At 46.2% G+C, this 13,059-nt stretch overlaps 1 protein-coding gene across 2 annotated transcripts in view; it reads left to right on the top strand.

The window, feature by feature from the left end:
- Positions 1 to 13,059, top strand: part of LOC146009403 (complement C1r subcomponent-like) — a 39,160-nt gene that overhangs the window by 8,382 nt on the left and 17,719 nt on the right. The window contains exons 2-3 of one of the 2 annotated variants that reach the window (XM_083149728.1): positions 1,887 to 2,094; positions 6,697 to 6,871. In XM_083149728.1, the coding sequence (XP_083005854.1) occupies positions 1,887 to 2,094; positions 6,697 to 6,871 (383 nt within the window). Of the gene's footprint in view, positions 1 to 1,883; positions 2,095 to 6,696; positions 6,872 to 13,059 lie in introns of both variants that reach the window. The other variant, XM_083149727.1, reaches the window with a different exon arrangement.

Here is a 13,059-nt window from a genome sequence, read left to right as displayed (position 1 = left end):
CATCCCCCGAACATCCCCTCTTCTCCCACTATCTGCATCAGCATTGGTGAAACCGAGATCACGTCCACCGACCAAACGCGCTGCCTCGGTGTCATCATTGACTCCTCCCTCTCTTTCACCCCCCACATTCGTGCTCTCTCACAGTCTTGCCGCTTTCACCTACGCAACATCTCATGCATCAGACCATTCCTCTCCACTGACGCGACCAAAATTCTCATTCACTCTCTTGTCATCTCCCGCCTTGACTACTGCAACATCCTTCTCTCTGGGCTACCCCTCATCCGCCTCGCACCTCTCCAATCCATTCTTAACGCTGCTGCTAGGCTCATCTTCCTCTCCTGCCGCTCTACCTCCGCCTCCCCCCTCTGTCTATCTCTTCACTGGCTTCCCATTCCTTTCCGAGTTCTCTTTAAACTCCTCACCACCACCTACAAGGCTCTCTCCTCCTCCACAGCTCCCTACCTCTCTTCACTGATCTCTATCCACACTCCCTCCCGTCCTCTTCGCTCCATCGCTGACCGCCGACTGACCTCTCACCTAATCACCTCCTCCCACTCCCGTGTCCAAGATTTCTCTCGCGCTGCCCCCCTGCACTGGAACAACCTCCCGCCACCCATCAGGCTATCTGATTCCCTTACCTCCTTCAAGCGCTCCCTCAAAACCCACTTTTTTCGACTAGCCTATCCCTCCTCCTAACCTCTTTTGATCCTCCTATCCTGCCTCCATTCCCCTCCATTCCTACTTATCCTATTGTATTTCGTTTGTCCACCCACCTATTTTTAGTATGTTAACTCTTATGAGCAGGGCCCTCCTTCCTCACGTACTCACCCTACCTCATTACCTCACCTGTGCTCCTGTCCTGTTCTTCCCTTCCTCTACTTCATCTTCAGTCTCCTTGACAATTTTGACACCTACTTCAGAACTGATGCTGATTTTAGTTCTACCAGCTATTTATACTGTATCTTTCTACACACCCTGTACGTTACCTTGTAATTTGTTTTTTTGTTTGCTATGTACGGCGCTGCGGACACTTTGCGGCGCCTTATAAATAAACGTACTACTACTACTACTACTTACCCTATTGGTTATTCAGGCACTGCCCCCCCCCCTACTCAGGCACTGATCTCCCCATTTCCGATAGAGCTATCAATCCAGCAACTAAACAGGAACACCCATGCTCATAGCCATTTACCTTCCCAGCAATGGGCGCCACACATGCATGCTCAGCAGACCGCACTTGTGCAGAACAGCCTTGACTCCCGACATAGAAGGGAAAGCATTGCCCTTACAATCATGTTACTACATTAATACTCCCAATACTTAGTAAATCTGCCCCTAAGCCCTCAGTTCACTATAATTCTGCCTGTGTGCGGCCACTGTGCCACTGGGACATTTACATACCTCCCAACGTTGCCCGAGTAGGATGCGGGGACACTGTTGACGCGCGCGCCGAAATTTTCGGTGGCGTGGCCTAATTCCAGGGGCGTGGCCTATACTCGGAGCTCTTCCGCGAGGCCACTCCCCCATTTTGCCACTATGGGGGCATGACCCAGAGGCTCTGTGAGCCTCTAGCCATGCCCCCAGCCCCATGGCTGCGGGAATAGATGCTGTGCGCATGCGCACAGCGTTTATTCCCCGCTGTTTAGCAGCTGACAGGGGGGACTCCCAACAGCCCCCCCTCACCGCAGGACACTGCCGGCCGCGGGAGGGACAGCGGGACAGGTCCTGATAATCGGGACTGTCCCGCTAAAATCGGGGCTGTTGGGAGGTATGCATTTAGCAGATACTGTACATTTGTGAGCTGTCTTACTTCCTGTCACTGTCTTACTTCCTGTCTTCCAACACACTGAGGGACTGAGGCTGTAATACTGTGCCTTTACCAGCAGGTGGCTGTTCCTTGCCCTCTTGGGGTATGTCGGCGCAGGGTCTCCCTCTATGTTTGGGAAAATCACATCCCCAAATTACCCCCAGAGTTACCCCGATAATACCAATGAAAGTTGGGAGATCCGGGTGCCAGAAGGGTACGGAATCCACCTGTATTTCCTGCACCTGGACATTGAGCCTTCCACAGACTGCAGGAATAACTCACTGAAGGTAAATGGAGACAGTATACATGGCTGGGTGTCCTGGGTGCTTCATTGGAGTGCTTGCATATGGGGGTTATTCTGGTTCACTCGCAAAGGCAAATTCACTCTCTAACGGGCAAAACCAAAGTGTAAAAATAAAGCAGCCAGTATTTACCTTGCACAGAAACAAAATGATACCCAAATCTAACTCTCTCTGCACATGTTGCATCAGCCCCACCTGCAATGCACATGGTTTTGTCCATTAGAGAGCGAATTTGCCTTTACGAGTGAACCAGAATAACACCCATAGTACAATTGCCTATTCTTCCGGGTGGCTGGGAGTGAACTCCTGGAGAGTAGACAAATATTCTGCATGAGAACACTACAGCAACATGCACACGATAACATGCCTATAAGATGCCAGTCTGTGGATGAGTATCCTGGGGATGTACCTGTCTGCAGGTGGGATTTATGTCTCCCCTGTATGTGTCTGCCTGTGGGTGTGATTTCTGTCTGTCTGTATGTGTCTGTCTGTGGATGCGATTTCTGTCTGCCTGTATGTGTCTGCCTGTGGGTGGGATTTCTGTCTGCCTGTATGTGTCTGCTTGTGGGTGTGATTTCTGTCTGCCTGTATGTGTCTGCCTGTGGGTGTGATTTCTGTCTGCCGGTATGTGTCTGCCCGTGGGTGTGATTTCTGTCTGTCTGCCTGTATGTGTCATGCCTGTGGATGTGATTTCTGTCTGTCTGTATGTGTCTGTCTGTGGATGCGATTTCTGTCTGCCTGTATGTGTCTGCCTGTGGGTGTGATTTCTGTCTGCCTGTATGTGTCTGCCTGTGGGTGTGATTTCTGTCTGCCGGTATGTGACTGCCTGTGGGTGTGATTTCTGTCTGCCTGTATGTGTCTGCAGGTGGGATTTATGTCTCCCCTGTATGTGTCTGCCTGTGGGTGTGATTTCTGTCTACCGATATGTGTCTGCCCGTGGGTGTGATTTCTGTCTGTCTGCCGGTATGTGTCTGCCTGTGGATGTGATGTCTATCCGCCAGTATCTATCTCTCGGTGGGTGTGATTTCTGTCTGCCTGTATATGTCTGCCTGTGGGTGTGATTTCTGTCTGCCGGTATGTGTCTGCCTGTGCATGTGATTTCTGTCTGCCTGTATGTGTCTGCCTGTGGGTGTGATTTCTGTCTGCCTGTATGTGTCTGCCTGTGGGTGTGATTTCTGTCTGTCAGTATGTGACTACCTGTATGTGACTGCCTGTGGGTGTGATTTCTGTCTGCCGGTATGTGTCTGCCCGTGGGTGTGATTTCTGTCTGTCTGCCTGTATGTGTCTGTCTGTGGATGCAATTTCTGTCTGCCTGTATGTGTCTGCCTGTGAATGGGATTCTGTCTGCCTGTATGTGTCTGTCTGTGGGTGTGATTCCTGTCTGCCGGTATGTGACTGCCCGTGGGTGTGATTTCTGCCTGTATGTGTTATGCCTGTGGATGTGATTTCTGTCCGCCAGTATGTGTCTGCCTATGGGTGAGATTTCTGTCCACCAGTATGTGTCTGCCAGTGGATGTTATTTGTGTCTGCCTGTGTGTGTGACTTCTGTCTGCCGGTATGTGTCTGTCTGTGTGGGTGGGATTTATGTCAGCCAGTATGTGTCTGCCTGTGTGGGTGTGATTTCTGTCCGCCAGTATGTGTCTGCCTGTGGGTGTGATTTCTGTCTGCCGGTATGTGTCTGCCCGTGGGTGTGATTTCTGTCTGCCTGTATGTGTCTGCCTGTGGGTGTGATTTCTGTCCACCAGTATGTGTCTGCCAGTAGATGTTATTTCTGTCTGCCTGTATATGTCTGCCTGTAGATGTGATTTCTGTCTGCCGGTATGTGTCTGCCTGTGAGTGTGATTTCTGTCTGCCAGTATCTGTTTCCCTGTGGGTGTGATTTCTGTCTGCCAGTATCTGTTTCCCTGTGGGTGTGATTTCTGCCTGCCAGTATGTTGCTGCTTGTGGGAGTGATTTCTGTCTGCCGGTATGTGTCGGCCTGTGCATGTGGTTTCTGTCTGCCTGTATGTGTCTGACTGTAGGTGCGATTTCTGTCTGCCGGTATGTGGGTGTGATTTCTGTCTACCGATATGTGTCTGCCCGTGGGTGTGATTTCTGTCTGTCTGCCGGTATGTGTCTGCCTGTGGATGTGATGTCTATCCGCCAGTATCTATATCTCGGTGGGTGTGATTTCTGTCTGCCTGTATATGTCTGCCTGTGGGTGTGATTTCTGTCTGCCGGTATGTGTCTGCCTGTGGTTGTGATTTCTGTTTGCCGGTATGTGTCTGCCTTTGGGTGGGTTTTCTGTCTGCCAGTATGTGTCTGCCTGTGGATGTGATGTCTATCCACCAGTATCTGTCTCTCTGTGGGTGTGATTTCTGTCTGCCTGTATATGTCTGCCTGTGGTTGTGATTTCTGTCTGCCGGTATGTGTCTGCCTGTGGGTGAGATTTCTGTCTGCCGGTATGTGTCTGCCTGTGCATGTGATTTCTGTCTGCCTGTATGTGTCTGCCTGTGTGGGTGGGATTTCTGTCTGCCAGTATGTGTCTGCCTGTGTGGGTGGGATATATGTCCGCCAGAATGTGTCTGCCTGTGTGGGTGTGATTTCTGTCTGCCGGTATGTGTCTGCCCGTGGGTGTAATTTCTGTCTGTCTGCCTGTATGTGTCTGCCTGTGGGTGTATTTTCTGTCCACCAGTATGTGTCTGCCAGTAGATATTATTTCTGTCTGCCTGTATGTGTCTGCCTCTGAGTGTGATTTCTGTCTGCCGGTATGTGTCTGCCTGTGAATGTGATTTCTGTCTGCCAGTATCTGTTTCCCTGTGGGTGTGATTTCTGTCTGCCGGTATGTTTCTGCCTGTGGGTGTGATTTCTGCCTGCCGGTATGTTGCTGTCTGTGGGTCTGATTTCTGTCTGCCGGTATGTGTCGGCCTGTGCATGTGGTTTCTGTCTGCCTGTATGTGTCTGACTGTAGGTGCGATTTCTGTCTGCCAGTATGTGTCTGTATGTGGGTGTGATTTCTGTCTACCGATATGTGTCTGCCCGTGGGTGTGATTTCTGTCTGTCTGCCTGTATGTGTCTGCCTGTGTGGGTGTGATTTCTGTCCGCCAGTATGTGTCTGCCTGTGGGTGTGATTTCTCTCTGCCGGCTTGTGACCGCCCGTGGGTGTGATTTCTGTCTGCCGATATGTGTCTGCCTGTGGGTGTGATTTCTGTCTGTCTGCCTGTATTTGTCTGCCTGTGTGGGTGTGATTTCTGTCCACCATTATGTATCTGCCAGTATATGTTATTTCTGTCTGCCTGTATGTGTCTGTCTGTGAGTGTGATTTATGTCTGCTGGTATGTGTCTGCCTGTGGGTGGGATTTCTGTCTGCCGGTATGTGTCGGCCTGTGCATATGGTTTCTTTCTGCCTGTGGGTGTGATTTCTGTCTGCCGGTATGTGTCTGCCTGTGGGTGTGATTTCTGTCCACCATTATGTATCTGCCAGTATATGTTATTTCTGTCTGCCTGTATGTGTCTGCCTGTGAGTGTGATTTATGTCTGCTGGTATGTGTCTGCCTGTGGATGTGATTTCTGTCTGCTGGTATGTGTCTGCCTGTGGGTGGGATTTCTGTCTGCCAGTATGTGTCTGCCAGTAGGTGTTATATCTGTCTGCCTGTGGGTGTGATTTCTGTCTGCCAGTATGTGTCTGCCTGTGGGTGTGATTTCTGTGTGCCAGTATGTGTCTGCTTGTGGGTGTGTTTTCTGTCTGCCGGTATGTGACTGTCCCTGGATGTGATTTCTGTCTGCCGGTATGTGATTTCTGTCTGCCTGTATGTGTCTGCCCATGGGTGTGATTTCTGTCTGCCTGTATATGTCTGCCTGTGGGTGTGATTTCTGTCTGCCTGTGGATGTGATTTATGTCTGCCTGTATGTGTCTGCCTGTGCGTGTGATTTCTGTCTGCCTGTGGGTGTGATTTCTGTCTGCCTGTGGATGTGATTTCTGTCTGCCTGTATGTGACTGCTTGTGGGTGTGATTTCTGTCTGCCGGTATGTGTCTGCATGTGGGTGTGATTTCATTCTGCCGATATGTGTATGCCTGTGGGTGTGATTTCTCTCTGCCTGTATATGTCTGCATGTGGGTGTGATTTCATTCTGCCGATATGTGTCTGCCCGTGGGTGTGATTTCTGTCTGTCTGCCTGTATGTGTCTGCCTGTGCGTTTGATTTCTGTCCGCCAGTATGTGCATGCCGGTGGGTGTGATTTCTATCTTCCTGTATGTGTCTGCCTGTATGTGTCTGCCTGTGGATGTGATTTCTGTCTGCCTGTATGTATCTGCCTGTGGGTGGGATTTCTGTCTGTCGGTATGTGTCTATGTGTATGTTTTTGTCAGTGGATGCTTGATACCAGTTAGCAGCGGTGGCTCCAGAGAGGGGGCTGCAGCACAGTTTAAAATGTAAATAGTTGAGCCACACCCACTGCCACCAACTGCCATGCCATTCACTGGCAGTTGATGTTTCCCCCCTATTTGTATTTTGGTCTGTGCTGCAGCCACCACTGCCTGTTTGGGTATGTACAGTACTTTCTCCCTGTGCTACTGTTTCCTGGCTGACCGCGGTCTCTATTCCTCAGATTATAGTTGGGGGTGAGGTGCAGCAGACGCTCTGTGATGGCGGTTTGGTAAAATCTACAGGAATACCTAATGGCGAGAAATACTATCCAACCACACACCTGACACTGGTGTTCACATCCGACGCCTCCAACCATGAGAGATATACCGGATTCTCTGCGTACTACACAGCTGTAGGTATGTGACAGTGATATATAGTATTTATACCTGTATCCTATGTGCCCCTAGTGGGAGATTCTCTAAGCTAAAAATTATGTAAAAACCCAGTGATCTGGGTTTTTATCGCATTTTGAGATGCTCTAGGCATCCCCGCCGGGTTATCGCGGCGGGGGGCATCCCCAGAAAAAATCTGTCGATGCCCCATAGAAGCCTATGGGCTTATAACGCGCGCCCCCGCCGCACCAACTCACCGCCGCCCCGCACGGACCCCCACCGCCCCGCATCTCGCGCGCCCCCGCTCACCTGTGTCTGGGAAGCACAGAGCTGTGCTGCCCAGACCTGTGACCTCCTCCTCCCTGCACTATGATCCCCTTCCGGGTGCAGGGAGGAGGAGAGCCAGTCCCCCCGCCGCAGCAGCAGCAGACAGGTGAGGGAGGGGGGAGCGCTGACTCACCGCGAGGGACAGCTCTTAATGCAAGAGCTGTCCTTTGCCATAATTATCGCATATGTGATAATTATGAATGCGATGGGTGGCGATAGAGGGTGGAGCTGGGGTGCGGATGTTAGAACACCCCCAACGAGGCATTGTACAAATATCCCTGGTACCATCTCCCTCCCAGGTCTGTTGCTAAGCAATATGTTCGCCCCGTGGTAGAATAGTATAGTGCGCCAAAAAGGGGTGAGGCCTCATTGCAGGGGGTGTGGCCTTACAGGGCAAGACCACTTTATGCCTTAGTTTTGCACACCATCCACCCTCAGACATTTGCCAGGCAAAAGACATACACACATTGACCCCCACAGGAATATATATATATATAGATATATATATATATCTATATATATATATATACAATGTACAGAGGCGCCGGTAATGGCACAGAATGGGGGAGTCGGCTTGGAAAAAGCTACAGAGAGCTGCCGCCTGCCTTCTTCTTCCCCTAATTGCCAGGTCGGCGTAACTATAAGTTTTGCTCCCCCCTGCCAAAACGTTTGTGCCCCCCACCTCCTCTCCAATGTGTTTCCCCAGCATGTGCCGTGATGATGTCTCACGCATAATGGAGAAGCTGAAGCAGGATACAGGCAGAGAGACCAGAAGACACTGCTGATTCCGTTTGGCCCCGACGCATCTCAGGGCGCGCCAGCATGCCCATCCGCCGGCTCATCCTGTACATAGTAGCCAAAAGCCAGCTCTGTGTACAGTCAATTGAATCAGTGGGGGGGATTTGTCGTCTCTGCCATGGCCGCACCCACGCTGCGGCTGACTCGCCTCCAGTGGGCAGCATCAGGTAGCAGCATGTCATTGCGTCGAGCGGGTGCCGGCACTCACGCAGACCCTGCTGCCGCTTGCTTTCCCTTACCCCCTGCTCAGGCCCTGGACAGGCACACCCCCAGACAGGACGCTACAAGCTTCAGAACGGCAGTTTGATGAACGGAGCCCGTACGGTCCAGTGTTCCGTGGTCCAGTTCCGGTTTTTAGCAAACCTGCCTGTTTTATGTATGACGCTACTCTACTTTGGTTATACAGACTTACCTCATCAAATCTGCATTTGTATATACTGCTTTATTAGGGTATATATACTGCTTTATGAGGGTGTATATACTGCTTTATGAGGGTGTATATACTGCTTTATAAGGGTATATATACTGCTTTATGAGGGTGTATATACTGCTTTATGAGGGTATATATACTGCTTTATGACGGTATATACACTGCTTTATGAGGGTATATACACTACTTTATGAGGGTATAAATACTGCTTTATTAGGGTATATAGTACTGCTTTATGAGGGTATATATACTGCTTTATGAGGGTATATACTGCTTTATGAGGGTATACTGCTTTATGAGGATATATATACTGCTTTATGAGGGTATATACTGCTTTATGAGGGTGTATATACTGCTTTATGAGGGTATATATACTGCTTTATGAGGGCGTATACTGCTTTATGAGGGCGTATACTCCTTTATGAGGGCGTATAATCCTTTATGAGGGCGTATACTCCTTTATGGGGGTGTATACTCCTTTATGGGGGTGTATACTCCTTTATGAGGGTGTATACTGCTTTATGAGGGTATATATACTGCTTTATAAGGGTATATATACTACTTTATGAGGGCGTATACTGCTTTTTCAGGGTATATACTCCTTTATGAGGGCTTATAATCCTTTATGAGGGCGTATACTCCTTTATTGGAGCATATACTCCTTTATGAGGGTGTATACTCCTTTATGAGGGCGTATACTCCTTTATGAGGGCGTATACTCCTTTATGGGGGCATATACTCCTTTATGAGGGTGTATACTCCTTTATGAGGGCGTATACTGCTTGATGAGGGCGTATAATCCTTTATGGGGGTGTATACTCCTTTATGAGGGTGTATACTCCTTTATGAGGGTGTAGAATCCTTTATGAGGGCATATACTCCTTTATGAGGGTGTATACTTCTTTATGAGGGAGTATAATCCTTTATGAGGGCGTATACTGCTTTATGAGGGTATATATACTGCTTTATGAGGGTATATACTGCTTTATGAGGGCGTATACTGCTTTATGAGGGTATATATATTGCTTTATGAGGGTGTATACTGCTTTATGAGGGTGTATACTGCTTTATGAGGGTGTATACTGCTTTATGAGGGTATATATACTGCTTTATGAGGGTGTATATACTGCTTTATGAGGGTATATAATGCTTTATGAGGATATATAATGCTTTATGAGGGTATATACTGCTTTATGAGGGTATATATACTGCTTTACGAGGGTGTATACTGCTTAATGAGGGTATATATACTGCTTTATGAGGGTGTATACTGCTTTATGAGGGTATATATACTGCTTTATGAGGGTATATACTGCTTTATGAGGGTATATATTCTGCTTTATGAGGGCGTATACTGCTTTATGAGGGCGTATACTGCTTTATGAGGGTGTATACTGCTTTATGAGGGTGTATACTGCTTTATGAGGGTATATATACTGCTTTATGAGGGTGTATATACTGCTTTATGAGGGTATATAATGCTTTATGAGGATATATAATGCTTTATGAGGGTATATACTGCTTTATGAGGGTATATATACTGCTTTACGAGGGTGTATACTGCTTAATGAGGGTATATATACTGCTTTACGAGGGTGTATACTGCTTAATGAGGGTATATATACTGCTTTATGAGGGTGTATATACTGCTTTATGAGGGTATATAATGCTTTATGAGGATATATAATGCTTTATGAGGGTATATCCTGCTTTATAAGGGTATATATACTCCTTTATGAGGGAGTATAATCCTTTATGAGGGCGTATACTGCTTTATGAGGGAGTATACTCCTTTATGAGGGCGTATACTCCTTTATGAGGGCATATAATCCTTTATGAGGGCATATACTCCTTTATGAGGGTGTATACTGCTTTATGAGGGTATATACAGTATACTGCTTTATGAGGGTATATACTGCTTTATGAGGGCGTATACTGCTTTATGAGGGTATATATATTGCTTTATGAGGGTGTATACTGCTTTATGAGGGTGTATACTGCTTTATGAGGGTGTATACTGCTTTATGAGGGTATATATACTGCTTTATGAGGGTGTATATACTGTATTATGAGGGTATATAATGCTTTATGAGGGTATATAATGCTTTATGAGGGTATATACTGCTTTATGAGGGTATATATACTGCTTTACGAGGGTGTATACTGCTTAATGAGGGTATATATACTGCTTTATGAGGGTGTATACTGCTTTATGAGGGTATATACTGCTTTATGAGGGTATATACTGCTTTATGAGGGTATATACTGCTTAATGAGGGTATATATTCTGCTTTATGAGGGCGTATACTGCTTTATGAGGGCGTATACTGCTTTATGAGGGCGTATACTGCTTTATGAGGGTATATATACTGCTTTATGAGGGTATATATACTGCTTTATGAGGGTGTATACTGCTTTATGAGGGTATATATACTGCTTTATGAGGGTGTATACTGCTTAATGAGGGTATATATACTGCTTTATGAGGGTGTATACTGCTTTATGAGGGTATATATACTGCTTTATGAGGGTGTATACTGCTTTACGAGGGTATATACTGCTTTATGAGGGTATATACTGCTTTATGAGGGTATATACTGCTTTATGAGGGTATATATACTGCTTTATGAGGGTGTATACTGCTTTATGAGGGTATATATACTGCTTTATGAGGGTGTATACTGCTTAATGAGGGTATATATACTGCTTTATGAGGGTGTATACTGCTTTATGAGGGTATATATACTGCTTTATGAGGGTGTATACTGCTTTATGAGGGTATATACTGCTTTATGAGGGTGTATATACTGCTTTATGAGGGCGTATATACTGCTTTATGAGGACGTATACTGCTTTATGAGGACGTATACTCCTTTATGAGGGTGTATATACTGCTTTATAAGGGTATATATACTGCTTTATGAGGGTGTATACCGCTTTATGAGGGTATATACTGCTTTATGAGGGTGTATATACTGCTTTATGAGGGTGTATGTACTGCTTTATAAGGGTATATATACTGCTTTATGAGGGTGTATACTGCTTTATGAGGGTATATCCTGCTTTATAAGGGTATATATACTTCTTTATGAGGGCGTATACTGCTTTATGAGGGTGTATACTGCTTTATGAGGGTATATATACTGCTTTATGAGGGTGTATACTGCTTTATGAGGGTATATATACTGCTTTATGAGGGTGTATACTGCTTTATGAGGGTATATACTGCTTTATGAGGGTGTATACTGCTTTATAAGGGTATATATACTGCTTTATGAGGTTGTATACTGCTTTATGAGGGTATATACTGCTTTATGAGGGTGTATACTGCTTTATGAGGGTATATATACTGCTTTATGAGGGCGTATACTGCTTTATGAGGATGTATACTGCTTTATGAGGGTATATACTGCTTTATGAGGGTGTATACTGCTTTATGAGGGTATATACTGCTTTATGAGGGTATATATACTGCTTTATGAGGGTATATACTGCTTTATAAGGGTATATATACTTCTTTATGAGTGCGTATACTGCTTTATGAGGGTGTATATACTGCTTTATGAGGGTGTATATACTGCTTTATGAGGGCGTATATACTGCTTTATGAGGGCGTATACTGCTTTATGAGGGTATATATACTGCTTTATGAGGTTGTATACTGCTTTATAAGGGTATATATACTGCTTTATGAGGGTGTATACTGCTTTATGAGGGTGTATATACTGCTTTATGAGGGTGTATATACTGCTTTATGAGGGTGTATACTGCTTTATGAGGGTATATATACTGCTTTATGAGGGTATATACTGCTTAATGAGGGTATATATACTGCTTTATGAGGGTGTATACTGCTTTATGAGGGCGTATACTGCTTTATGAGGGTATATATACTGCTTTATGAGGGTATATATACTGCTTTATGAGGGTATATATACTGCTTTATGAGGGTGTATACTGCTTTATGAGGGTATATATACTGCTTTATGAGGGTATATATACTGCTTTATGAGGGTATATATACTGCTTTATGAGGTTGTATACTGCTTTATGAGGGCGTTTAATCCTTTATGAGGGCGTTTAATCCTTTATGAGGGTGTTGTATGGTTTACTGTATGCTGTGATGTCCCACTGTCTGTATTACCATTCTCAGATATAACATACAAAATGGTAGTAGACTTATCCAGCGCTATGTATCAATCCCTCCTGAGAAGTCTTCCGTCTCAGTGTGTACTCCACATGTAGGGAATATCAAAGGAAATATCTCATAGTGTAACACTGTTAGTTTATTACATACAAGACATTAAAAACATATATTCTTCACTGTCACAACCAGTGAATGAAATGAAGAGACTTTTCACATTAAACAGTTAAAAAGCATGTCCTCCGTTGCTAGTATGTAAAGGGGGTAATTACCGAGTCCAGGGGAACTGTTCGAAAGACAGTTCAATCAAGCGTGTTTAAGCACAATCCACAGGAGTCAGGATACCGGTCTCTCCTTTTCTCCCCGGCGCGCTGTTTCTGGTTCCTGGATCGGTCCCTCTTATTCTACCGTGCAGCGGGTATTCAGGTGCGGGCTTCACCACCAACGCGTTTCCTCCCCTTCTGGGGACTTTATCAAGGTGTGTTTGTATGTCCGCCGTGTCTGACTTTTAAA

Source organism: Crinia signifera, chromosome 6, assembly GCF_055691185.1.
Source record: "Crinia signifera chromosome 6, ASM5569118v1, whole genome shotgun sequence".
Taxonomy (NCBI): Eukaryota; Metazoa; Chordata; class Amphibia; order Anura; family Myobatrachidae; genus Crinia; species Crinia signifera.
Note: the sequence above shows the minus strand (reverse complement) of the source record. Positions and strands in the feature narration are given on the sequence as shown.